At 39.2% G+C, this 27,985-nt stretch overlaps 4 protein-coding genes across 5 annotated transcripts; 2 read left to right on the forward strand and 2 right to left on the reverse strand.

Moving 5' to 3' along the window:
* Nucleotides 1-211: 211 nt before the first annotated feature.
* Nucleotides 212-6,749, forward strand: LOC311251406 (uncharacterized protein). The gene is made up of 7 exons (XM_084343804.1): nt 212-343; nt 568-689; nt 763-873; nt 2,507-2,560; nt 3,479-3,637; nt 5,199-5,321; nt 5,665-6,749. The coding sequence occupies exons 1-7, from the start codon at nt 337-339 to the stop codon at nt 5,701-5,703; spliced, it is 615 nt and encodes a 204-aa protein (XP_084199930.1). The 5' UTR covers nt 212-336; the 3' UTR covers nt 5,704-6,749.
* A 943-nt stretch (nt 6,750-7,692) lies between these two features.
* Nucleotides 7,693-11,899, reverse strand: slx1b (SLX1 homolog B, structure-specific endonuclease subunit). Its single transcript, XM_084343851.1, has 5 exons — nt 11,469-11,899; nt 11,312-11,363; nt 9,334-9,651; nt 8,201-8,416; nt 7,693-8,040 (listed from the first exon to the last, which is right to left on the reverse strand). Exons 1-5 carry the CDS (start codon nt 11,639-11,641, stop codon nt 8,011-8,013), a joined length of 789 nt encoding a protein of 262 aa, XP_084199977.1. The 5' UTR covers nt 11,642-11,899; the 3' UTR covers nt 7,693-8,010.
* Nucleotides 11,900-12,231: 332 nt separating this feature from the next.
* Nucleotides 12,232-14,613, forward strand: LOC311251755 (bolA-like protein 2). Of its 2 annotated transcripts, none has more exons than XM_084344393.1 (4): nt 12,232-12,318; nt 12,532-12,596; nt 13,200-13,297; nt 14,365-14,613. In XM_084344393.1, exons 2-4 carry the CDS (start codon nt 12,534-12,536, stop codon nt 14,462-14,464), a joined length of 261 nt encoding a protein of 86 aa, XP_084200519.1. In that variant the 5' UTR covers nt 12,232-12,318; nt 12,532-12,533; the 3' UTR covers nt 14,465-14,613. The 2 variants fall into 2 exon arrangements, with proteins under 2 accessions (XP_084200519.1, XP_084200520.1); XM_084344394.1 differs by lacking the exon at nt 12,232-12,318 and adding an exon at nt 12,325-12,423.
* Nucleotides 14,614-21,587: 6,974 nt separating this feature from the next.
* LOC311251326 (transforming protein p54/c-ets-1-like) lies at nt 21,588-27,774 on the reverse strand (the record flags this gene model as incomplete). The annotated part of the gene is made up of 8 exons (XM_084343704.1): nt 21,588-21,800; nt 23,202-23,320; nt 23,418-23,642; nt 24,923-25,123; nt 25,244-25,318; nt 26,644-26,847; nt 26,961-27,080; nt 27,762-27,774. 8 exons carry the CDS (start codon nt 27,772-27,774, stop codon nt 21,588-21,590), a joined length of 1,170 nt encoding a protein of 389 aa, XP_084199830.1.
* Between the last annotated feature and the right edge of the window lie 211 nt (nt 27,775-27,985).

Raw genomic sequence — 27,985 nt, forward strand, 5'->3', positions numbered from 1 at the left:
TCATACACGTTGAACTAATTGCAGCCATGCTACAGCTGCTTGGCTCAAACAAGACTACAGGTTTCAGGTTTAAATATGTTATCAGCTGCGAATGGTACAAGACTTTGGTACAACGAGCTGCAGTTAATCAGGCAGCGAGCAGCCAATCGCGAAGCCCGTTTCAACCAGCTGATAGAGGAGGTGTGCAGCAGGAGTCATGTTGCAGCGGCGGGGCGGGACTGATCCCCACAGCCACAGAGTAGTTGCAAAACTTCCGATCTGCAGCCTGGCATCCAGAAAGACGTTCAAAAGAGGGAAGACATCTGTTGGAGAAGTGAGAGCGGACTGATCGTGACCATGGCAGGTAAACAAGACTGAAACATTACTGCATATCGTTGTTAACAGTGCTAGAGCTGCCCATGAAGATCCCTGTTGTTTGTCCAGAGTGATGAAATCCAGATGTTGTGTTCCTCTGGAGATACGCACAAGGACTTCCGCTGCACATGCAATGCAAGCACTTCTCTTTCCCACCGTACAGTCAGCTGTAGTGTTAATATGAAGGCTAAGAGTAGAATTTGACTGTTGCAGATGAAGCAGCAGTGGTGGAGGAGGACATGAGCCCGACTCAGAGCCCTCTGGTCCAAGTTACCTTCCAGAGGAACGTCCACAGGAAACAGAAGTACCTGGAGGCTGAGCCCAAAGCTCTGGGGGTACAGACTCTGTGTGTGTGTGTGTGTGTGTGTGTGTGTGTGTGTTAATATTAAGCATTCTCTCTGCTCTCAGATCACTCAGATTGGCCTGAGTGCCTATCAGATCCTGTGTGTGGCCGTGCTTCTGGCCAAAGACCTGAGCTATGTGGGCAGTGACATACCTTTCTTCATTTCGACTCTCCTGGTAAGCACATGGACACACACCTCAAATAATATACCTGAGATCAGAGCCTGGCTCACCATAAGGTTTGGTCTGGTTTTAGATTGATATTGGAACATTATCATATGAATCACTGCTGTTTTATTGTGTCTAGGTCAGATACTCATCCTTCATTTTTGAGTGACAGTTTGTGCAGGGAGTCAGTCAATTCAGGGAACTGTTCTTAGGTCTGAAACACAGGATGGAAAAGACTGTTGCACATCTTAACATGGCTGTACAGCGGGTGCTTGCTGGCCTGCGGTCCACTAAGTTTCAGTTTTGGCCCTCAAAGGGAAAAGTTTGAGCACTTTAGGGTTCAGTGTTTTGAAAATATATACGAGACCATAAATGGTGTTATACTGAGGTAGTTTTCGCTATAATAGCTGATTATATTCAGTCACTGCAGGCGATGTTTCAAATCAATAAGTAAATTATATTTTCCATCATGTGATAAATTAGTGTGATTGTCATGTTTTTAAAGGGGCACTCCAGTGATTTAGCACCGACATTAAGTTGTGTGACAGCTTGAAAATAAAAAGTCCAAACTCAAATCAGCAGAGGCTGACGTTTAGGCCTAATCCTAATACACCCCTTGACCCTACCGCTCAGCGCAGGTACTGAGTGTGTCAATAGGGTGTCTTTATTCATGTTGGGAAAGAGGCAAACTGTTGCTCGAGGTTTTTCAGAGGCACAGTGGAAACATGTAACATGTAATTTGTGCATTACAATCCCATATTTTGATGTATTTCAGTGTTGCACCCCCAGCCTTGAGCCTTATGGTGTGTTCCAGTTGAACTGGAAATTTGGAATTTCCGAGTTCTCATTTAGCAATTTCATTTGGGGCTCAAACTTAAGTCACATTTCCGACTCGGAGAGTCGAACGCACCTCACCAACCCCAACCTCAAAATTCAAGATGGCTGCCCTGCTTACAACTGTGAGAGCTTTATAATATACAGTTCAAATAATGGTTATTAGTGCTTCTGTTTTATTGGTGTCTCATTAAATCAGTCTTACACACAGTACTGTCCAAATGTGGACATGATGCTTTGGTGTTTGTACGCACACAATGCAACATAATGCATTGTTATCAGCTGGTAGTGCTAACAGTGACGAATAAATAAGGCTAACCTGGCTAGAGCGGGTATTCCAACTTAATCAGAATCAGAAATACTTTATTGATCCTGAGGGGAAATTGCTTGCATTGCAGCTGCTCCCATTCAAAGTCCAGAAATATACAGAAAAATAATAAGAATGTTTGTACCATTTTTACTTAAAGGGGGCAGTTCACTCCAAAATCCATATTTTTCCTCTCAGTTGTAGTGCTATGTATCCATTGAGATTGTTTTGTTTTGGAAGATGTCTGTCTTCCCTCCATATAATGGGACTAGATGGCATTCAGCTTGTGGTGCTCAAAGCACCGATAAAATACATTTGAAAAACTCTGCAGCAATGTCTCCTTACAGAAATCATGACCCGGGTGAAGATTAGACAGACCTTGTTGTGAGCAGTTTCATGTAGGAACTATTTTCTGTCCGTGTTTGTGACTGTGCTGTAAACTGGTGCATGTCCACACACAGCCCTGATGTCCAGGTTGTCTGATCTGTGTTCTCTTCATAGGTGGTAATAGCTGGGAGTGTGGCTGTGGCAGCACAGAACCTCCATCTGCCAACGGTGAGTGACCTGACTGGAGAGGAAATGTACATGAGAGATGTACAATAACAACGACAAAATACAGATACAGGCAGAAACTAGTAGACGTTACAAAAACTGCTGGCATGAGAAATTAAGACTGTTGCACAATTGGACTCTCCATTCCACAAAAAGAAGAACTGCTCTCAGTCTCTGCCGCTTCCTGTAAGACGAGTCACTGGCCAAGGCTGAATGGAGCTAGTTGTTACACAAGTCCACTGACCCTGTCATATGTGGCAAGAATCAGCCATGTTGCTCCGTAACTGGTTGCAAGCTGCGTGGCTGTCAGGAGCAGAAAGGAACATTTGGTAAAGGAACGGGGAAGAGAGGCTAAATACACACGAGACAATGACTTTATAACTGTAGATCAGAATCAGAAGTACTTTATTATCCCCCAGGGGAAATAAAGTATTTCTGATTCTGATTCTAAATTAGCTGAGAGTGAGGCTGAGCTGGATGTGTGTGCCAAAGCTTCCCTAACAATTTAGTCCAGCAGTGACACTTCTAAATAGTTGTGAATTTACGAAGTACCACTGCTAATTATGATTTCAAGATATAACACATACATATGTCACATTCGTGCATTAAAATGTCTAAAAACGACTAGAGTTGTGTACATCCAAAATGTTTCCAACAATGTTCCAACCCAAAACGTTATGAGACTACACGTAAGGTAACACACTGTAATGTGTCGTAACACGTGACCTGACCTGACCTGACCTGACCTGACGAAACGAGACCCCTGATGGCAGAAATGACATATTGTGCATTTGATTATTAACACAAACCCTAACAAAAACCTTTTGCTCTTAATTTGTCCTGTCTGTAAATGTCTTACAGAACCAAACAAGTTACATTTTTTTTAAACTTATATCTCCTGTGTTCCTCTGTGTCTGTCAGCTGAGGGCCTGTTTGGCGATGCAGATTCTGGCCTGTGTCGCCTCCTTGTTCAACATTATCTTATCTCTAGTTAAGATGGAGGACTTGCCCTCTTTCTGCTGGCATTACTACTACGACAACTTCACGTTACATTATGGTGAAACCTGTCATAATATTGAGGTGAGTTAACAATACTACCGTGTACTGTCACACTATCATGTTTTGGAGATGATATATAATGAAATGATATTGTTGTTTAGTGTTGGGTTATGACACACTGTTTTACAAACCTTTTTAAAGACCATACATTCAAAACAGTCTCAAGTGATAATTTTTGCATTGTTGTGATCATTACATATATTAATACAAAGCTTCCTAAGGGTCTTGGCAAAACAATTACGTACGTCAGCACACTTGCAAGACTCCTTTCTTTGTATCGAGGCAGCTCTCTTTGTTTCTTTCTTTTCTTCAAGCGTTCTTCATCCCTTGGCCTGTTTGGCAGTATAAACTGTCACCAGGAGAGCTGGATTTGATAGCTTTCCCTGTTCCCACATTGCTGGTGTGGCTACCAGAACAGGAGGATGCTGCTCTGTGTGTGGTCACCAAGCAGACAGGTCCGCCTCTTTATGTAGTTCTCTGTCTTGATTGGACAAGATGGCCAGAAAATCTCTATTCTCTTTTACTGCATGAGCGGTGGGAGGAGGAGAGACATGAGTTACTGACCAGACAACAGAGCTTTTTAACAATTAATTTAATAAATATCTTTCACTTACAGCAGCGTTAAGTAAATTAATGACATGAGGTTTTGATTATACTACGCACTACAACTGTATTTAGTATTTCACATCTCACATTTGTACTACAACCAAGAAGGTTAACATTCCATTTGATTTGCTTGTTTGTTGTTTGGTTCGTCAGCAGGATTACACAAAACGGATTTCAATGAAACTTGGATTGAGGATGGGTCTCGACCAAGAATAGGCCCCATTAAATGTTGGTGCAGATTCAGATAAAGGGATGGATCGAGGAATTTTTACTTCCTTTCTTGAACATTGTCAGAAAGGGCATTTTTTGACATTTTTGTTCATTTCTCAGGGAATAATACATGGATCTTGATGGTCTAGGTCACTGATATCTATGAGTGAGTACATTTCGAAGAGGATCCTGTTGGGCATTGGCGGAGGTATGCACTCTACTGAGTGCCATTCTATTTAGCAATAAGAGGGTGGCCAAAGTATAAAAAGAAAATCCAAATTGTTACAAAACAGAATTATCCTTTAATTCCTTATTGTAAATGTTTCATATGTATAAATGTTGAACTCTCAGAGATATTGTGAGGACTGAAAGCTGCTGAACTCTCATTTAAAGAGTGCAAGATGAAAGCAGTTGAAGTGTGAGTTGAAGAGTTACAGATGAAAGCAGTTGAAGTGTGAGTTGAAGAGTTACAGATGGAAGCAGTTGAAGTGTGAGTTGAAGAGTAACAGATGGAAGCAGTTGAAGTGTGAGTTGAAGAGTAACAGATGGAAGCAGTTGCCAAATTACATTTAACTGATATGTGAACGTTAAAGTCAGTTTAGTGTAAGCAGTAGGAGCACTTGGAAGTTTCAGTTGAAGTGTAATCTCACACTCAAAACACGTCACATCTCTTCCCCCCCCGTCTTTCTATTTTTTTTTTCTTTTTCTATCATCCGTCATCTTTCTTCAATCCAAACATAAATTAAAGATTTCTCCTCACTTGCAGAGCACCCAGTCCCACTTTTATGCTGAGTGTGTGGTCATTCATGTTGCTCTGCTGGCCATCTCTGCCACTCTGGCTGCCTACTGCTGCAAGGTGGCCAACTGCTGCGCGCCAGCTCCCAAAATGGTGAGTACTGAGCAACACGGCTGCAAATATTTTCTAGTTGTGTCACAAATCTAGCAACCAAGTCTTGTTCCATCATGGAGGTCCTCTGTATAAAAGGGCTCGTTACTAATGCCTAAATATAAAAGCAACCACACAAGAAAAATAAAGATGACTGAAGAGGACGGTTGATTCTTTCTAGCAGAGTCTGCCAGCGTTTTGGACCCTAGACAGTGTTTCAGTAGGCCTTACAAAAGTGACTTATCACTATCACTACAAAGAAACGATTCTACAGTAACTTTCATTGTAGCAGTCAACCATTCCATGGCCTAAATTTGTTCTTTTCCTCTTTTTCTGTCCCTCTCAGCCGGTGATCACTGTCCAAGCCCCCCCTATCCAACCGTGAGGAGACAAAGTGGATGAAAGTGGAAGAGAGATGTACTGCTACACAGAGTTAAAGCTGCACTAATCATTATTTTTTATAGAAACAGTAGATCAAATAGCAAGTGTGTAATGTGAAATGGTAAAGAGAAAGTTCAACTGTACAGTTCCTTCTTTCTTCTTTTTTCTTTCTTTTAGCTCCTTGTTTTGGTTCTCCTGCCCAGAAACTGCATTCTTATCAATCTCCTATTAGCCATTGTTTTTTCAGCCAAAACAGCAGACAGATGGAGTTAGAGACTAGCTGGTGAACATAGTGGCGCATTTAACCAAGCCAGAGTTGATTCAGACCAAAACAGAGCTAAAGGGGGGTTATGATTGAACTAACAGAGACATGACTGAATGGTCATGTTTGTCTCTACAGAAGACGATTAGAGTCACATGTGAAAATTAATTTGAATTCTGAATTTAAAGTCAGATCTCGGATGTTTTTTTTCTCAGAATTTGGACTTTAATTTCAGAATTCAAATCATTTTTCACACGTGGCTCAAATCGTCTTCCGTAGGTCTCTGTCTGCTTGTGTGTGTATATGCTAATGCTTGCAAACACATTTCTCTAAAAACGGAATAATGTGACAGTATTATAACAATTAACAATTTTGTATTAACAGCTTGGTCGACTGTACCCAAGTGGTAAAAAAAATAAAAATAAATGCAGTGTTAAGAAATTACGTACATTAGTTACAATGTCCTCATTCTTAGCATATTCTGATATATTTTGATGAGTTGATTAAGAGTTTTAATGCTTTTGTTCAGAGGTGCACAGTCAGGTGCTTAGAAACATCACAGAGGGTTATTGATGAACGAACTGTATTGAGAAGATAAATAGACTGAATTTTACCGCTTATGACATCAGTATAATCACTAAATGATGCACATTAATGCTTTTCTGAAATTATTTCTGTTCAGATTGTTGGTTACTTTATGATTATTATAACCTAAATAATGCTTTACTGTTGTTCCCTTTGTCACTGCGACTAACACAGACTGATAATAAAAAGTAATGTAATTTTTTTGCAATTGTCCTTATTTTTTGTGTGAAAGAGACAGTAAAACAACACAACCACACATGATTATCTTTCAAATGTGTGTGTGTGTGTGTGTGTATGATTAACGATTGATTGTTTGATTGATTTATTTATTTTATTGACTGATAGTCACAATCAGAGCGTCTATGGTGTCTTCTTGCTATCACTGGGGGGGCACCAAAGTCTAAGTGTAAATCTAAAGGCCTTTACTCACTGTTTGTATCCGTGCACGTACAACAGACACACTCCTTGCGTCATGGCTTGTACTTTAGTTAATTCATTGTTAACATTGTTTTAACAATTTTGACAAAGTTACAACAGTTTTTCATAATACTTTGTAAATGGTTAATAAATACTGTGTAGTTCGTCTTTAAACATTGATCCGATGGATATTATAAAGTTACAACTGATGTTTAGAAACCTTTACAATTGCTTCATAAATGGCTGTAGGTATTTCATTGTTTAACAGTCACATAAATATTAAGGAACGTTGAGGAACTATAAATTTACCATTCATTAATGATGGTTATTATAAAGTGTTATCACATAATAACTACACAAACATAGCCAGGCGAGATAATAAAAATAAAGAAAATCTTACAATTGATAATTTGTTTGTTTGCTGTCATTATCTAAGAAATAGTGAAGTGAACTTCAAAATGGTCATTATCTGAAAAACGTGATAAGATGCTGCTGCCAACAAGACCAGAACTATGGAAGTGGAACACTGAACTGGGATGCAGCCAGTTAATATCATTAGTTATACCTGTGCTCCTGCCTACCACATGTGTATTTATTATAATTATATTTATTATAATCGTATTAAAAAAACAGCTTCAGTTTACGGATCAGTATCTGTGGATTCAGTTTGAATGTTTGTTTCAGCTGTTGCTACTGTATAACTGTGACAGAAATGCTTCATGTACAATATAAAACAAACAATCTTTTATTAGGCACAAAAACATTAAAAACTGTTTTTCTTCCCAAATATTTAATACATTAAACACATATATTCAAGCAGACATGGTTAAAATGATAGTTCATGATCAGAATTATAAAAAACGGAACATCCAGGAGGGATGGGTACACAGTCATGTGGGACACATTTTATAAAGTTCCTGTAAAGTCCTGTTCAGTCTGAAAAGGCAGATGTCCTGATACATTATCTACAGAGCAGCTGACAATGTTATGAGGCACACAGTTCATTAAGAAGAAAACAGAAGTTTGTTTTTTTCAGGTTTCACTCCCTCATATCTGCAGTTCGTCTGCCCAGTGGCTCTGTGGGAATCAAGAGGGGAAAAATAGTAAAGCATAAGCTACAGTCATCTTTAATTTATCAATTCTTTGGTTTGATTTCCTAAACGCCCTTTTTAATTTTCAATGTGTATAAAGTATGAAATGTAAAGCACACAGACAGCTTCAATGTCCAATAACTTACTTGGGATGCAGACGGTGTGTTCTCCTCCAGGTCTCCGAAGCAGCCATGTTTGTGGCGGACGAGACTCCCCCACAGCACAGAGCGACGACAGGCCGGACATTCACCCTCCACTGGCAGGAGGTGGGACGGCTCTGACTTCAGGAAATGTTTGGCGAGGCAGATCACATGACTGCTCATTCCGCACGACACGTGGAAACAGCTCAGCTTTTCCAACCCCTGGGGAAAAGAAGAGACAAAGATGTAAGGACTGTCAGTTCACCTTACTTGCCACAACTAACTAAAACGTTTGTCGTGATTAAGGTTGGATTATACTGGAATTGTTGTAATAAAAACTTGTTTGATACTTCACTAATAAAAATTCCAGACTTTTTCTAGATTATGGAACATATTTTAACTCTTTTATAAACCTTCTATGAAAGCTTGTTTGGAAGAGATCGATCAAGGTGAAAGATAGAGATAGCAGGACTTCTCATTTGTGACTCAAAAGCAAATAAAATGAATGTAAAATGTTTGTTGTTTTTTGGGTTTTTTTTCCTACAGTTTTTGTGTATGCATATTAACATGCCATTGTTCACATAGCATCAGCGTTAACAAGCTAGATTAGACAAATTAAGCATCAGCAAAGATTAGCATGTTATGATGCAACATTTTGAGTAAATTTTCAGCATGGTGGCATCTACTAGTTGTTAAGGTGGTAACAAGACACATGTAGGCATGCTAGCAGCAGTTAATGTGCTTTGATTTGTGCTGTGAGCAGAAGTCAGTATTTAAGAAACACAGGGGGCCATATTTAGATGGTCTATAGCACATGGTCTAAAGCGCAATGCGCTAGTGCGTTTAGGGCGCGTCCAAGTCCATTTTGCTAGTTAAACTGTGGATAATCTGGGCACAAAGTGCAGCACACAGTGCAAAGAGGTTGTATTTAGACTCTGAATTAGTCATGGGTGTGTTTTGGGCAGAACATAAATTAAACCAATCCGAGTGTCATCGGACACAGATACAATGTTATTCATCTACAGATAGTTCCAGCAGGTGTTTATGTGCAGGTTAGGGGTATTACCCAAATGATGAACTTTAACAGTTTATTCAAATCTTTCAAAGCAAATCCTGATTGAAGATTAAAGAGACTGTACCTTGACCAGCCCTTTACAGAGAAAACACCTGGATTTCTCCTCCTCCTCTCCTGCAGACTGCAGTGGCACCTTCTTCTTGGCTCTCACACTTCCAAAAGCAATGGGGATGTGCAGCGGAGGCTGCAGACTGGGCTCAAAGTCCATCCTGTACTCCTGTTTGAGCCAGCGGGCCGTCAGCGGCAGCCTGGTCCACGGTGCCACCCGCAGCATGTTGGAGACCACACGCCAGTGGAACTGCAGGCTCGACTCTTTCCGGGAGCGCCGAGTGATGTGGGAGAGGCGCCTGGAGGAGTGAGGGTGCTGCCACGCCCACTCAAACTGACAAATACAATGAGGATAGAGGGAATTATTTTTTAGCTCAGCGCATAATGGAAACATCAGGTACTAATGACTGAGGAGCCTTTTAGTACAACTCAGAGTCCAAAGAAGTTGGGATGCTATGTAAAACATAAAACAAATTGTGATAACTTACTAATGGGCCACATGCATCTTTGTATGTGTTTCTGAGCCTCAGCAACTGCATATTTTTCAGTGGGTTGGGTTGAAATTTGTCCTGAAAATCCAAGTAACCCTGAGGATACTTAGCAACATGTATTCATTCAAATAGTTGCTGAATGTTTAAAGTAATCAATTAATATCAATAAAACATTTTTTACCAAAACAAAACAAAATCTCCACTATCACTTTATTGCAACCAAACTGTGATTCTGTGTAGTATAAATGTAGTTCTATCAGATCTAGAAGTTATTTGGTCATGCATGAAAAATTGAGTGCTACATGTCTGGCTAAATATAGCTTTAGAGCTGAAAATGTTTAAGTGTAAATTTTCCCAAGGAGGATTATCTTAATTAGACGTTACATCACTCCTTCTTATTGCAACATGGGCTTGGGAACACTTTGTAAGACCATTGTCAGTAGACCCAGTTTGTTTGAAAATGACTGCACTGTGTCTTTAGTTATGCTTTATACAGTATCCCAACTTTAAGGGAATCGTGGTTACACCTGTAACTGGCTTAGACCAATGTAAGTGTAAATTGACTTATATTGTAAATGGCAAATGAGCAGAGTAAGAAAAAGGACACCAACTGATCTGAACCTGAATTTACTAAAGACAGAAAACATAGTACCACTAAATCTGCTTGGGATGAAACATTTTTAAAGGCACACAGATATTTAGCAGCCTGACATCTTAAGGTGAGTTGATCTAAAGTCTGGAGAGCAAGAAACTGTATTTAGCCACTGTTTATAATGCAGACTGCAGAATAACTGATCTATAAATGGGTTTCATTTGTTTATTCTGGAGGTAAAACTTTTCATTTTCTTTAGAATCTGATTGTTAAGATTCTAAAAATGATATGATCTGGTCTTTGCATTAGTAACAATGAACCTGCTTCATGTAGATGCTGCGGATGGTTGTTGAGTTTCCATGCAAGACAGTGTGCAGTGACACTGAGTGTTTGATGGTGATTTATTTCTGTTTTAGAACGTAACAACAATGAACCAGCTAATAAAGTTTAGTTTATCACATTCACTTCGTCCTGTCAACAGCCAATCATTCACTTTTCATCTCTGTGTGTAGACTAGTTTGGAATCAGACTTTGTTTCTAATGTAAACAGACATTACAATAACTGTCCGATATTGATTCAAAAAGCACCTGTGGTGTTTCATAGACGTGTGAATGATGCTGCACATATCACATGCATATCTTGTGGCAGCTGGAAGTTCTGTGTTTGACCACTGAGCCCTAGTTCCTAGGCCATCTACACCCAGAGCAGGGACTTTTTGGGATTAGAACATTGTCTGAGGAGCTTGGTTCCTCTGCTCCTATAGGTCAGGTTCCTGATCTGTCCCCTACACAAATGTCAAATAAATACTGATGACACATCAGGATTTGGATGGAATACAGTCACATTTAACAAAATGCACTTGGTTACAAAATATTGTCCAGTCTTTCCTAAAAAGCGTAGACTTACTTACCCTCAGGGCAGCAATATCAGAGGGAAAGCCATGTATAATAAGGACCATTTCCCTGGAAAAAAAAAAACATACAACATAATCAGAATATCACAAGTTATACACTCATTATGTGGTTACATACAATGTCCATCATGTAGTACAGTGCAGCAGGTCATACCATGGTCCTCTTCCACTGGTCCTCTTGGCTCCCCCCCTGTGCCGTCCAGCGTTGTGCTGTCCGATCCTGCGCTCAGGGTTCACGGTAAAGCCGATGTAAATCCGACCTTTAAATTTAGGATTGGTGCAGTACAGCATGTACACACCAAAGAACCTTTCTACCTCGACTACCATTGTAGAGGAAACTATGCAGTGTTGTTATTATGCTCCTTAATAAACGGCCGATTGAACATTAGATAGAACATCAATGGAATTAGCTAACTAACGTTAGCTGACTAGCGTACAGTCACAAAAAATAGGAAATGTAAAATTACTAGAAGATATCAATCCATTAAACAGTAGTAATTCTGCCATGCTTATGGCAATATTACTTGTAATATTTGGTCGTAGACCGCTACTTCATACATTTCAAACACAGTCAGCCATAGTGGACTCTCAACAAATATTTACATTATGTACGGTGTCTGTCTTAGCAGCCCACTACTCTGCCTGATGAAATGTGTTTCAAAATGACTCAATGTGTCTCACTGCGACTCTAATAAAAATATTTCTTTATAACTAACATGCAATGGATACTTCTACATCTTAAACTGTGGGAATTCTGAACAGATATTATTGTTTACATGAAGTACTGTTAATATTTAGTTCGTCTTTCTGTAAGGACCCCTAATATTATGATTCGCTACTTTAAAAAAATATGTCCCGCCTATTCTTACGTATACCGCATGTTATTGGATAATAATTATCTTTGCTGCAATGCAATTGGACATTTCTGTCAGTGAGAGACGACCACCCCTTCAGGCACGGTGTTGACTGAAATAAGCGAGAACAGCGTACAATATACACCTTTGGTAATGATAAACTTCTAAATTAAAGCATCAGTCCATATCTGTGCTGTAACAGTATTTTTGAGAGTTAGAATTTTAAAACTTGAGGAATACTGTAGTACTTCCGGTGTAAGCGTGTCTTTCTATCTGACTATACTATAGATATGCTTAAAAATTAGCCGGTGTCTGACTGTAACATCTGATTTCCTAACGTCGCAGTGTTTTTTGTTCATACAGACATGGCCATAACAGCTGATCACATCCGGGATAAACTCATTAAGGAGCTCGGGGCAGTGCACGTGGTAGGTTTCTGGCTATTATTTGTTCTTGCATGTTCTCTTAGCTTAGCTCAATGTAGCCTTACAGCCCGAGCACACTGTAGTGAGCAGAAATACACAAACGCCATTCAAACATTTGCCGAGCGTTAACATCACGTTTCTTCTCTGTATGTACATACATGGTAGAACATAACACAACTAAAGTAAAAGTTTAGATATGACTCATATTTATAGCAATATGTGTGTCATGGCTACAGTTTTCCTCTCGCTGCTGCCCTCCACAGTGCAGGTGTGTTAGACACTGGAATTTTCATATAGGTGTATTTCCTATTTAGAGTGGGTGAATAAATTAAGGACTGAAGTGTACAGTACAGTATAATATAGTAATATTGTGGCCAACAAATAGAAAACCACTAAATTGAATGTTTTTTGAGTGGAGTTTGGTTCAGCTACACAATACATGGTGCTAAGCAGGCCCGTGGCCAATTAAACAAGGTAGAGTGTTAGCAGTCTCGGCTCTTGTTGCTTTAGAGGTGTCCCTCAGAGTACAACCAGTCAATTTAAGCATGTCTGACTCTGCAGCATGACAGTGAGCTAACGGTTGGCTGTAACTTCTATCTGTCCCAGGATGTGGAGGATACATCGCCAAACAGATGTGCTGCCAGCTACAAAGTCCTGGTGGTGTCGGCCCAGTTTGAGGGCAAACAACTGTTACAGAGACACAGGTATTACACACTGTAGTAACTATCACATAGGGCATGTTTGCTGTGCAGCATGTACTCAAATATTTGGTGTCAGAATAGTTTAAAAGACATTATAAGTCAGGCCAGTCGATGTGGATTTATTAATGCTTTTATTATCATATAAGGTAGTTACAGCTATGCTACTTGACATCACGCAGTATCTGTTTGGATATATAAACTAGTCTGTTATAGCTGGTTATGAAACTACAGTCTAACTAGCATCATTTAACAAAATCAGTGCAAATATAATAATATTATAAATAATAATATAATATATAAATTATATCACTTTAAGCAGCTTTAATAGTAGAACTAGATACCAAATGTAAAGATTGTGCCCATTCAGTCCAATGAGCAGTACTCCCCTGGCGCATACTACAAAAAAAGTTTTCTAGCGTGTGTGTTTACTTCATGGTTATACAGCCCACTGAATACATGCAGTAGTGTTTCTCCCACTGGCTTCGTCTGAGATTTCACGCACGGCCCATGGACTTTACACTGTGATGAGGTCACAGACTTTTAAATCCCTTTTCTTGGCTGAGGAAATCATATCATAAACATAATTTTAAAAAAAAACGTAAAACACAGAAAATGTGGCCCGTATGTGACATACTTTGTTTTCTTTAAATGTTTAGGACCCTGATTGTAGGTTTATTGGTTCAATGCTAAATAAACTTATATTACAAAAATAAAATATGCCAAAATATGTTTGTCTAATTTACAACAAAAAACCTATGTTTGATTTTAAAATTCAAAGCCATCAGTACATCCAGACCATTCAGCACTCTACCACCAGAACGCCTTACAGACTCTTATCATATTTGTGAATTGAATCAATTCTGATTGGCTCACAGGTCGAGGTAACCTTTTGTTGTATTTTAGATTTTTTTTTATATCGACTTATATTTATTTATGCTAAAGTTTAATTCAAAAAAATAAAAGTAAAGATGCACATTACCAACACAAGAATAACATGTGTGCCCAGATGTAAAACCTTCCTGACTTCTGTAAATGCATACATTCCACAGCTGTGTGTTGTGCTTTCACAGGATGGTGAATACGTGTCTAGCCGAGGAGCTGAAAGAGATCCACGCCTTTGAACAGAAGACCCTCACACCAGAACAGTGGGAGAAACAGAAATCACAATGACACACACATCACACTCCCTTTAGTTTAACATTTCTACTTTGAAACAGGCCTCATGCTTCTCTGATATGTTGAAAGAATAAATCAGCAAAATTGTTACAAATGAATGCAGCAGAATGTTCTGGTGCCAATAAAACACATGGATGCAGTAATATGTTGTTGTTGGTTGTTTGAGAACTGAAGACAGGGAAATTTACAGAAATGAATCACTTCTCTGAGGAAGTTGGTGAACAATGCAGTGATTTCCCCAGGTTTGTGGAAGACTAAGGTGGATATGGAAAAATATGGATTTTCACATCGTTTTGTACCATTAGAATATCTGTATACATAAAGTTGAACAACTAGAGCAGGTAATAAATAAACACCACAAAAAACAACCACTGGATCAGGAAAAAGTAATTCAGCTCGTTTAGGTGCTCTCTACATTGATTTTACATTCATGCAGCTTAGGTGGGGCCTGAAGTGGCCTGGGTGCTGCGCCCTAAGCCTTAAAATGGTAGACACAACCCTGTTTTGGATACATCTTTTAGAACTTTGCCACTGAACAGAATGACAATTTGAACACCAAATCCTCTTGATGGATTGGGGGTGTCAGACTTCATGAGCCAGCAGATGAGCTGGGGATATGACTGCTTATGATACACATTTAGACAAAAGAATTGCAAGAACATTTATTTATTGTAATGTAAGTAATAGGTCTATTATTTGTGGCATTATTTGAACCAGCGGTGGCTCTGCTGGACTGTTAGTATTCTTCTATACCGAGATCTTTAATGGCAGTCAGGTTTTGATGCACCCGTACCCTTTAGTTTAGGTGTTTTTTTACTCTTGTCCTAAATAAATAATAATATGTATTCCTATTTGAGTTTCAAAGTTCATTCTTGAACAGCAGTTAAAGATCTCTCCACAGGGTGAAATATAGATACAGTATGTATGAATTTTCCCCCCTCTCCTCTCTGTAACGTTACGTTCATGAAGTAAAGTCCATTTCCCCTCCAGCTCCAGTCAGCAGTCAACATTACAGAACATAAACACCCGACAATGGAGGTCACCTCCACTGATCACTGCTGCAGTCAGGTTGATAAACTGAGTGAAGATAAATCTACTTTGTAATCCTAAAAGTTAAATAGTAATCTTGGAGCTCTCCTCCCATCGGTGAACGGCTCAGAGCAGAATCTGATGTAACTCCGGGTGTTTATTACTCCAAAAGGTCTGGATCCGCACTAACTCTCTCCTCCAGAGCTGGCCAGCTCTGAGCGGCCTATGGGCTAAAATTACATATTGTGCGTTTAACTATAAAACGGACATTGTGAGAGATTCCTTGATTCCACTGCTGTTTCAAAAATAAACTTCTAACTTCAGCTATTAAGACAACATAGATGTGCCCAGACTCACAAATCACAATTTGCTTCAGGAGACTTTACAATCTGTACAACGTGCAACACCCTTCGTCCAGACCAGACCCTCAGTTCAGATAAGGAGAACTCTCCCAAAAAACCTCCTGAACAGCTGCTTAATGGATCATTAGGTGAAGGCTGTTTTGTGAATTATATTTTTATAGTTAAATGACAAATAAAGTGAACCTGCCGCCTCTATAGATCCAATCAGGGCAAGTCCAATGGAAGAGCAATAGCAGGTCCATGTGTGGGTTTATATGAGATTAACAGCCTCTAACAACAGATGAGTGGGTCTGTAATCAAGCAAACAACATGTAAAGAGTGGGCATTGAATATAAATCAGACAAATACGTTTAGAATAGAAATCGTCACTGTAGAGCTCTGAGTTTATTCACTAGTGCACGCACATGCAAATTGCGTGTGTGTTGAAGTGTAGTGAAGCCTCACACACAGCACAGAGGTGTCCATGAGGTGTTATTAAGAGCAGGCAGACCCCCTGCCTGTGTGGTTTTCAGGGCGACACATTACAGCTGTGTGCTTTGATCAGTCAATCTGTGCCTTTTCATAGGGCTCTGCTGATTTCACAAACACACACCAGCCACCTGAACCTACGTCTACACTGCAGACTCACTTGAACTGCTGCTGAATACAACCTGCATCCACTCTGATGTTTCTAGGTCATTTTTGTTGAGATCTCTGCATAAAGCCAAACACCTATGCAAATCTTAAAGAGGCACTACGTAGTTTTGTAGAAGAAATCTAACTGAGAATTTGAATATATTGATTTACAATATTAATGAGGTAATAATACAAACTTTTTTCCATAAGTGAATAAACAAGCTGTTCTCAGAAGAAAATAAGGTCCAGAACGCTGTTTGAAGTTAGAAAGGTGGCAGGGTCCGCCACATATAAACAAAGTAAAACTGTATAAATTGTGTTGTCCTTTAAGGTCAGTTTGTTTATTCAGTCAAGAAAACAAAGAGTTTGTTTATTTAGTTTGTCTAAGTAGAGAAAAATCAGCCAATGAAGATCTTTCTCTGCTCATTAACATTTCTTCACCTAAACTACAGAGTGCTCATTTAAATATTGTAAGTTATTTAAATGTATATAACTTTTTAATCAATTTAATTTCTTCATCTTTTATCATATTTATTACATTTTAAATAGTTTGTAATGTCATATTATAATTGTGGATAAGGGAGAAGGCAAAATCTTACACTGTCTCTTCTCTGGGGATCAATAACGTACAGAAGAATCGTGGAATAATTATCAGTAATATCACAATCACATTAGCATTAATAGATAATAAATAATCACATTCGACCATTTTTAGTGGGAGTAAAATAATCTATACACTTGAATAATATCAGTTAGTTTCTATAATCACTAAAGAGATCAGTCAAGACGTATTGATTATGGTTATTATGCGTCTGGGTACTTGTACAGCTATCTTTATGAGAAACAAACTGAGTTTCAGACGTTGGGAATGAAGTAGTCTTGTAAAATCTTGTATATAGTTAATGGGGAGAGAAAAATACATTTTGGATCCAGTTGGAATTGTGGTATGAATTACACACATGATGTTTGTCAATTTCAAAGATAATTTTTCAATGATCAATTCATTAAATAGTTGATTAGTTTTACGACAACCTGCAACTTTCTTCCATTGAAAATGATCTCATGAATGGAACGGGATCAAAAAATGATTTGTCTGTGTCATTCACTGACTGCAGTCTGTATTTCTGACTTCTAATCTAAAAGCGTCCCGGTGCATGGAACCCATGGTTCCATTGCACTTGATGGTGCCAGGTCCCATGGTAGTCCACCAGAAGGAGAGGGACTTTGGGTCTCTATGAGGACATTTTGGCCCGTCCTAACTTTGGGACAGACCTTCAACGGGCTGTTTGAGGGTGAAGACTTGGTTTCAAGGGTTGGGGTCATACATATAGTTGTGACAAGTACAGAAGCACAAAAGGTTTTATTAGTTATTGGGGACTTGTGTGTAGTGTGTGTGTGTGTGTGTGTGTGTGTGTGTGTGTGTGTGTGTGTGTGTGTGTGTGTGTGTGTGTGTGTTGCGTGGGTTAGACAGAGTCAATAATTCCTCTCCATGTTTCATGACATGTACATTTCACAGAGCATTAGGCGTGCAGCTGAGCATGAGTGTGTTTACTGTGCTCGGAGTGTTTACCAGCTGAAATCCATTCGATTTGTGACTAAAGTATAAATAAACATGTGTTTCAACTAACTGGACTATGAAAGTGGAAATCTTTCAGTGGGATCTTCCTCTTCTCATTATTAACAATCCACAGTCAGTGTTTTCTTTTTTTAATTGATCAATTATCTTCGTTTGACATGAACATCTTGAGCCAGGGTCCACTGGCTTGTCAGGTTCATTCAGGACGTTTCAACCACATTTAGTTTGCTCAGTAAAGAAGTGTGGAACTTGAGTGTGTATGAGGAGAGCATGACTGTGTTATAACAGTGGTCTGTTGTGTAGGAACTGAATCGACCCCTTGATCTGGAGTCAGTGATGAAACCAGAGGGATGATGTTTTTGACACAAATCTGCTGCTGGAGAAAACAGGTTTCAGGTTTCAACATCTCATTTACATCCTTAGATTTATAGCGTGAAAATAAGAATCTGCTTGTGTTAAGAAAAGGTTGAGTACTGATTTGATTTGATGCCCGATTGAACAGGAGACAGAAACAGAGCGAGAGCATCAAGTGTGTGAGGATTACTTCCACCACTTACCCTCCCAAGGCCCACTAATGGAAGAGCCGACGTGGGGGAGAGTGTGTGTCTTTGTTGCAGAGTGTGTTGGGAATGAATATGTTCACTGGGCAGGACACAGCTTCTCTCTTTTCAGCTTTGGAAAATATGACACTGATCTTGTCATGTATACCAGTGTAGTAACAGAAGTAACGAAAGAAGACAAAACAGAATCATGGAAATCAATTATTAGATTAGATATTTTATTGTTTGGCTTTAGATTCAAGTGAAACCCGTGCTTTGGCCATATGGTTTGATAGAGGCTGAAGACCCTGACTGATACCACTGTTAATGTGTTTTGTGTTGTAAACTAACAGGTCAACATGCACCAGGACAAACCCATCCAGAGATTTAAACACTCTTCCGACATGAAAAGTGATCAGTGTGGCAGACTTGCAGAATCTTCACATTAAGCCGGCTTCTCCATTTCAGTCACCCATCCAGTCTACAACTTTCTTGGCCAACCAAGCTTTTCCAAAACAGCTTGGCGGGTATACAAAGTATGGTCTTTCAGTGTGTACGGGGAAACAGATGATGTGTGGCACAGAAGTTAAGAAGACAACTTCAGTTTTGGTTCTCAGTATTGTATCACGCATGCCCAGTATTTATGAAATACTTAAAAAATATATGTCAGATTGTTACTCCCTTGTTTCCCTTAGTCATGTTTTCTTCTGCTGTACCTGCATTAAAGTACCATAGGAATCAGTCAGAGTTTTATTGGTGCCTGATTCATAGAAAATTACACTGTAAATCATGAGCTGTGCAGAAACTACTATAAACTTTTTACACTGTCGTAGTAAATGGTAGATTTTCTCTTCAACTGAAGGTCTCCTCAGTGTTGTGACAGTACGCCATGTGTGGAGCTGTATTCAGACTTTTTTCAGGGTGGATGACTCTGGTAGATAATCAATACTCTGCCATGAAACTTTCCACAATTATTTCATCTCAGCAGAATCTCAATAAACACACTTCTTTGACGCTTGTGTATACTTTTCACATACAGTAGCACGTATTATTAACCAGCTGTGCAGAGAAAACCGGGTCAGCCTGACAGGAGCCATTCTTAAATCCACAGGAGCAGAGATGAATCTCCTGCTGTATTAGGAATTAGAAGGCAATAAATCAATGAAGTCTGTGTGATATCGGAGATTTTAAATTAGAGCACATTGTTTCTCTGCAGGGGCTGACTATTCCAGTCACCCACACACAGCCTACCTTTCATCTGTAGTGAAGTGAAAGGCGGAAGGAGATGATTGAGCAAGAGCGAATACATCAATCAGGTTCCATTAGTCCAGCCACCGGCTGATCTGTGGTGAGACACCTCCTGGCAGGGACTCTCTCAGGCTTTTTGTTGTCACCACCTGAGTCTAGACCAGCACTCACAAGTGGGGCCCAGGGGCTAAAGTTGCTGCGCCACAAGATTCGAATTGGCCCATGTGCATTAAGAAATATATAATAATGCTTATGCAGTTTTATTTTTTGTGATCCCTAATCATTCATTATTTTTCTGATCATCTGAAGACAGTGGCCACAGCCCACTAAGCCCATTAAGTTTCCCCTTTTGCCCTTGAATTCATGTTTTGTAATCAAACATTAATGATTAGCTGTGACTACATTTAAAGGAGCACTCTGTTATTTAGGTGAAGAAATGTTAATGAGAAGAGAAAGATGTTCATTGGCTGATTGTTTTTCAGCCTAAACAAACTAAATAAACAAACTCTCTTTGTTTTCATGACTGAATAAACAAACTGACCTTAAAGGACAACACAATTTATACTGTTTTACGTTGTTTATATGTGGCGGACCCTGCCACCTTTAGCTTCAAACAGTGTTCTGGACCTTATTTTCCTCTGAGAACAGCTTGTTTATTCACTTATGGGAAAAAAAGTTTGTGTTATTACCTCATTAATATTGTAAATATTCAAATTCTCATTTTGAATTTCTTCTACAAAACTACATAGTGCTCTTTTTGAAGAAAGACATCCTGTGGACAATATATGTAAGCAGCAATATGCGCAGGGAATTGCTTTAGGGTCTAACTGTAATGAGTTACTTTTCTCAGTTGGTAACACTGTAATGTAAAGAGTGTAGAGTTACTTTCGAAAGTAACGCTACCCAACACTGGTGTCCCCATGCTGATGGAAAGTCAGAATAAGTTTCATAGTCCACAAGACATTTCTGGAGCTTCACAGTAAAACAGCATTGCAGCATTCTCCTAAACAACTGAAGTGGCTGGGTACGTCTTTCAATCCAGAAAAAAAACTACTGAAAAAAACCATAGAGTAGCTCTACACAGCTCACCTGAGAACCCCATTTTGATTTTAATAGATGTTATTTAGACCCTTTTTAAGCTAAAACCTTCACTGAGCTAAAAGCATTAGCGTGCACCCGTTGACCTTGCCCACACATCCAGGGTATAAATAACGTCTACTAGAAACAATTTTGGCTTCCAGAGACTGGGATTACCCCGGACAAGCTGTACGGAGCCGTTTTATTTTTTTAATTTTTTATTTTATTACATTTCGCAAGTCTCCAGTTTCTTCAGTTGTTTAGGAGAACGCTGCAACGCTGGTTTGCTGTGAAGCTCCAGAAATGTTTTGTGGACTATGAAACTTCATCTGACTTTCCATCAGCATGGGGGGAGGAGATGATGACTGGATTTTCATTTTCACATTTCATGGACTAAAACATAATGTAGCCTATTGTTAAATCCTACAGGTAATCAATACATTTTTTTTTTCAAATTAGGAGGACTAAATGACACTATTGACTTTGCTGTGAGCTTTATTGTTGACAGTCACAACAGTCAAGATAAAGTGCTACATTTCACGTTAAGGCTCAGAACTTCTATTAGCAGACAACCTCAGCATCCTCTCACATGTGCACACACATACAGATATAAACTGATGGATCCAATATAGCAAGTGTGGTTTTGCTCCTGCCAGTGTTTGTTGAGGTCATTAGTGACTCTTGTTTCTGATGTCCAACATGGCATGCAGCTCCCCAGGCTCGTATCCCAGCAGGCCTTGCAGGTTACAGACAAAGCGGTAGACGTAGCGTTTGCCGGCCGTCTTGCGGATGATGTTCTTGTCGTAATAGTATCGTAAACCACGACTCAGCTTCTCATAGTTCATCTTGGGTTTGTTCTTCCTCCGACCCCACAGCAGGGCCACCTGCAGACAGTGCTACATCTTAACTTCAGAGGTCTATAGCATTCGGCCTTGAACTTCATAATACACTATATGTAAAAATGTTTGGGTGTGAGTTGCTGTGTTTTGGTGATATCTGCCTTCTCTCTGATAGAATGGAACCAGATGGCACTCGGCCTGTGGTGCTCAAAGCGCCAAAAAAATACATTTGAAAAGCTCAGAACAGAAATCATGACCTGGTTACTGAAGATAATCCACAGAGCGAGTTGTGAGCCGTTTCGTGTAGGAACTATTTTCTTTCTACGGAACTACATGTGCACAAATTTACTAACACACAGAAGGAAGTGAGCATTTACTCATGAACGAGAGGCTCATACTTGTGACAGCACAGGATGTAAACATTAATGGCTAGTTAGCATGGTTAGCTAGCCTCTCATCCATGAGTAGATGCATACTTCACAGACAGGAAATAGGTCCTATACTGTGTATGAAACTGCTCAAGGTTTGTGATCATGATTTCTGGAAAGTGATTTTGGAGTGAACCTTCCTTTTATATATGTAAACTAGTAGTGTTGTAGAAAGTACCCAGAGGTCATACATGAGTAAATATATTGTGTTAAAATGTTACTCAGCTCAAGTGAAAGTCGCCCATATGAATAGTACTTGAGTAAAAGTTTATAAGTATCTGACAGTAAATGTACTGAAGTATCAAAAGTACAGGTAAAACAAAATAATACATACAGTATATCTACACATTTGTATACTATGGGTTGACTGATTATTGAATTCTGTATTTAGCTTTTTACTGATAATGGGAATCACTTTTTTTTAATCCAGTTGCAGATAAAATAAGCGCACTATACTTAAGCTCTGATGCAGCATGTAATCTGAAAAGTACCTAAAGTAATCAAGTAAATGTAGTAAAAAGTTGTGGAGTGGAAAATAGTATTGAAGTATATTACTTGTGTAAATGTAGTAAGTTGCTTTACTGTAAACTTTTGTTTTTTTTCTTGTTTTTTTTTACAAATTCTTTTTACAGACTGCATACTTTATCTTTTTACTTTTAGTACGTACTGCAGCTGCCCTTAGAAAGTACATACTGTTCCACACAGTATGTATACAAGTGGGACATACTACTTGACATGTCATGACAGTGCGCCCTATTGTGTAATTTTGTAGTACAAAATAAAGGAATGCACTTGCTTTCATCTGTCATTGTGTCAGTGAGCTGTTGAATGTTTGCACTCTCTCTGTTTAGTTTATATTCACGCAACACACTGTGATGTATGTGATGTGTGTCATGCAGAGGATGCGCAGAGGATTGTGGGTCAGAATAGCCAGAAAAGCATGCTGCGTGCATACTGCAAAATGCAACCGGATGTAGTGGGACATCCTGGTATTATTCAAAGCACAAGTATTATGTACCTCATCAGGGTCTGTCAGCTTAAACTCCCACCCATCTCCTGTCCAGCTTATACATGACTGACAGCTGTGGTCTGTGAGAAGCTCCAGTAGAAACTGCCACAGCTGGATGGGACCACTTCCTATTGAAACATAGTGGGAAGGTACCTTGAAGATCTGCAGCACAGATTAACAACTGAGACATAAAAACTTTATCCATTACCTCCTCCAACCACTCACCAGTGTAACCAGCGAGGATAGCTGCTGGTATCACGGCTCTGCCCAGATCTGTTTTGTTGCCTACATATTCTTTGAAGCTCCTGTGTGGTTGTGTTAAAGTGAAGACATCTTCAGACATAGTCTCCTCCATCACTGGCTCTGTGTCCTGGAGTGGAGCAGTCCACGACAGAGAGCCCACAATGTCAGAGTCGTCACTGTGAACAATCTCCACTTCTGAGTCCGTCTCTACAAGTGCAGAACCGTAGAAACACAGGACAAAGACAGCTGAGTAAGGACTGAGGGCTCTCAGGAAACCACACTTTCCTGAGAACCTGAGGGCTCTCAGGAAACCACACTTGGGATCTGTTTTTAATGTATCCTGGTCTAGTTAGCTCTTCCATTCATTTAATTAAGGGTGTATTTGCTTATATGGATAGTGATTATCCATTATATAATTATCTAGATGCATACATATGTACATGTTCCTATACAGGTACATGCATCTTTAAAGGGGCTCTAGTAACAATTTGTTCATATTCACTCTTTTATTGGTCATAAGTGAGCAGATTGTAATGTGATGCCCCTTTCGTTGCCTATAGAAGCCTGTGGACGATGTGTTGAAGCTGTTTAATGCTGCTGGACTGTGGATTTGTTTGTGAAGGACTCAGGTCAGATTATCTGTGACAGGCCAGAGGATGTGACTTTATGTACGTTCGCAGTGCCTCTCTCCGCTCCGCTGACAGAGAGCGACAGCAGCTAACGTTAGTTTAGAAATGGAATGTGTTAACATTCAACAATAAGGTCCCAGAACACTGTTTGAAGCTAGAAAGGTGGCAGGGTCCGCCACATATAAACAAAGTAAAACAGTATAAATTGTGTTGTCCTGTAAGGTCAGTTTGTTTATTCAGTCATGAAAACAAAGAGAGTTTGTTTATGTAGTTTGTTTATGTAGAAAAAAATCAGCAGCCAATGAACATCTTTCTCTTCTCATTAACATTTCTTCACCTGAACTACAGAGTGCTCATTTACTTATGTTGTTAAGTTATGTATGTTTTCTCTAATGTTCAGTATTTATCTGCACTTCTGTAAAGTGAAATGTCCTATTTCAAACAAATTGGTTAAACTCTTCTTGTGGCTAATGTGTCAGTGTTAGTGTCCCACCTGTTGAATGTTCATCCAATTATGACTCTCCTTAGAGCTCTGTTTTTATTTCCCACAAGTCCTGAGGGGGCTATATGGTTCTTGAGCATGCTAACATTGTCTGTCTGCTGTTTAGTGCTAAGCAGATAGTGTACAGTGGGTTTATCAGAGTTTCTGACTGAAAACAGATGCCTGTACTCATGAGACTGTGAGAGAAGAATGAGCGGGCCAAAAAAACAAAACAATAAGCTAAAAGAGACTAAATGCATAGGAACACTGCACAGTTGCTGAGAAAATATACAGTAGGTTTGTCACATTAATACATAGGGACTATAGGTTTGGGTTTTTTGCACCATTAATAATGTTGGCATGCATAAAGTTTTCACCTCCAACTCCTCCTGTTTCCTGCTGCAGAGCAGCTGTGGTCATGTTCCTGCTGGGATCTTCTGTTTTGATCAGATAGTAGTCTTGATGCTGTATAGTCACAGGGTCCAGAGGATGAAGGTCTGTCAGTCTCTCAGTGGGATGATACTGAACATGATAACTCTGTCTGTCTGAATGCTCCTGAACATAGTCTGAGTAGTTCTCTGAGGAAACAGACAAGCGAAACATAAACCTATTCAACATGATATTGTAACAAGTATAGTGATCATATTATGGTACTGACAGAGCCAAAGGCTGGAGGAGACTCATTACTTCATTTTTACCTTTGATGAGTTGAAGCTGGCAGTAGGGCGATACTGTACATGTTGATAATGAAGAAGTGCAGTCATATTCATTCTCTGGAGAAACAAATGGAAATAAGGATAAATAAAGATGTTAAGATGGAGTAGTGTTATTATTCCATGACAGAAATATAATAAAGAACACATGTCAGAGAATGTATTCACCTGTATACACACGTGTACATATGTATGCACCTACTGTAGATATACTGCATACCTACACATACTGGATATGCAGGAGGAAGCTGAATGATTGGAATAGATGACCAGGATACAGTATAATGTAATATACATCATATTTTGAGTTTTGCCAAACAAATGATAGGAAATGAATGAGTTTTTTAAAATGTTGTGTCCTCAACTTCTTGCTAGGCACATCAGCAGATTTACTGAACTGCCTGTTTGTGCTTGTGGTAATGTACAGTCATTTAAATGTGTACATATTATTTAACCCTTTCATGCAGTTAATTATTCAATCCCAAAGTCATATTTATGTGTTGATTTTACTTTTAAACAAGTGAAAAATCACGCCAATAACCACATTTATTTATTTTTTGGTTTGTTTTGCGGAGTTATGTGACTATATAAAAAGTGACCCAGGAATTACTGTTGAATCCTTTTTTCTCAGAAAAACAAGACAAGAACATATTTCAACTAAATGAGATGATTGAAATACTTTGGTCCAGATTAAAATGTTCCGCCACAGAAAAGAATGTGCTAGAAATATACTATTAAAATCTGGGTGGAAAAGTATTAACAACATCTTATTTAGATTCTGGTTTTGTGAGAATAGAGGATTTGACAGTTATTCCAGAGGTACTTGTTGTATCTCCTCTTCTCTCTGCCATTTTGCATTTATGACGCCATATCTCAAAACAAATGGCTTCCAAATATCTGTCCACTGTAGCGTACACCATGCATGAAAGGGTTCAGGACAACCTAACTGGTGTAATTTGGATTGGAGCCCAAATTTATTATTTTAAATGAGTCATATTCATCAATAACATGTGTCTATATTTTTCATGGTTTGGGCCTTAAGACAGGGTTTCCCAAAACATTAAGCCCCCAGATTACAAAGACATAAGTTCAAAACCACAAAAAGAGCTCCATGGATTGTACTGTGTATACAACTTTAAATTATATTGAGTCTCCTGTGACAGTATGTGGGGTCTCGACTCAAGAGTTAAGAAAGTTTGTTGTTTAAATGTTTAAATGCACATGGTACACTCTTCTGACTAATTCTGCAAGTATGTTGTCTTTTTTTCAACTGACTCTGAATATGGCAACTTAAATTTCTAGTGCCTCAATTAGACATTAATGAGCAAATAACTTGCAAGGCACAATTCAAGCAAAACTGTGAGCTTGGAAGAAACTGTTGTTACCTCTCCTCATGTCCTCCAGATGCTCCCACAGGATCTCTCCTGCAGTACGGTCGGACATGAGGCCCAGGAAAGCCTCTCTGTCCAGGCCACACAGCTCACCTCCCTGCAGGCCTCTCAGGTCCGAGCCCAGGCCGTGGAGACCGAACTCAGCCTGACACCAGTCCAGCCAGTAGTTCACCTCCCACTCAGACCACAGGGTCGGATCTGGACAAATGAGAAAATGAATTAACATTAAATTCACCAAACAACCTCCCCCTATAGAAGCTTTCAGTCTCATGTTGATGGATGAAGTGTTGCACATGTTGTTCAGGCTGTACCCTGTGGGAAGTGATGGTTCAGTCTTTCCTGAGCAAATCCAGCAAAACTGGCCCTCACTGCCTGGCTGAGGACCTCCTTACTGGTGGGGGTGAGAGGAGGGACCTCCAGGGTGTCCAGCTCTGAGACAACAAGAAAATATGAGGACCCTCGTGTGAAGGTTAATTCATTGTCACACCATGCACTAATTATAAGAAGTTGCATATTTATACATTATATTTTCATTATAATCTAATCAAAGAAATATATCTGTACCTACACTGTGAAACTGCTTTATTTCAACCCCCCATTTAACATTTCTAAACATTGTATAAACAAGTAATGATGGGTTTCTAATCCCCAGCTGAGATCATATGAAACGTGTCTTCATGTTTTACATAAATATGAACTATGAAGTATAAATGTGATGTATCTGTGGGATTGCAGCAGCAGTCACACTCACATTGTCCTACATTCTTGTTATTCTTCTGTGGATTTTTTTTTTCACATGTAACTCAAAAAACAGTTTATGCTATCACTGTCCATATACAGATACATGCACGATTTCATGTAGTTTCCTGTGTTTGTATATAACATGCATCACTTTGCACTTTTTACTAACTATTCCTGACATACATTATTTGTAAAGATACTGTTGGTAAACATCCCCTCCTACAGTTTGAATGCAACTTAGAAGATTGATATTTCAGACTGTGCATTAGTGTATGTTGATTGGATAGTCAACAAGTCATCAACAAGTATTGTTCTTTTGAATTATTAAAGGAGCAGTTCACCCAAAAATGAAAATGCAATCATCAGCCTACCTCCTCCCTCCATGCTGATAGAAAGTCAGGTGAAGATTGGTAGTCCACAAAACATTTCTGGAGCTTCACAGTAAAATAGTGTTGCAGCATTCTCCTAAACAACTATAGTAAAATGAAAAGGTGTAAATAACATCTTTTCAAATCAATTTGGGATCCTGGGGCCACTTGATGTTTTTTTTCTGGAAACAATTTTGGCTTCCAGACACTGGGATTACCCCGGACAA

This window comes from Pagrus pagrus (assembly GCF_965226575.1).
Source record: "Pagrus pagrus genome assembly, chromosome: 22".
Taxonomy (NCBI): Eukaryota; Metazoa; Chordata; class Actinopteri; order Spariformes; family Sparidae; genus Pagrus; species Pagrus pagrus.

Excerpts from the sequence above, each read along its gene's own strand:
- LOC311251755 (XM_084344393.1), top strand. The coding sequence starts at position 12,534 with ATGGCCATAACAGCTGATCACATCCGGGATAAACTCATTAAGGAGCTC. Across the intron at positions 12,597-13,199 it reads AGCTCGGGGCAGTGCACGTG|GATGTGGAGGATACATCGCC; the intron begins GTAGGTTTCTGG and ends TATCTGTCCCAG. Across the intron at positions 13,298-14,364 it reads CAACTGTTACAGAGACACAG|GATGGTGAATACGTGTCTAG; the intron begins GTATTACACACT and ends GTGCTTTCACAG.
- LOC311251406 (XM_084343804.1), top strand. Across the intron at positions 3,638-5,198 it reads AAACCTGTCATAATATTGAG|AGCACCCAGTCCCACTTTTA; the intron begins GTGAGTTAACAA and ends CCTCACTTGCAG. Across the intron at positions 5,322-5,664 it reads GCGCGCCAGCTCCCAAAATG|CCGGTGATCACTGTCCAAGC; the intron begins GTGAGTACTGAG and ends TGTCCCTCTCAG.
- slx1b (XM_084343851.1), bottom strand. The coding sequence starts at position 11,641 with ATGGTAGTCGAGGTAGAAAGGTTCTTTGGTGTGTACATGCTGTACTGC. Across the intron at positions 11,364-11,468 it reads ACCAGTGGAAGAGGACCATG|GGAAATGGTCCTTATTATAC; the intron begins GTATGACCTGCT and ends TTTTTTTTCCAG. Across the intron at positions 8,417-9,333 it reads TCTGTAAAGGGCTGGTCAAG|GGGTTGGAAAAGCTGAGCTG; the intron begins GTACAGTCTCTT and ends TCTTTTCCCCAG.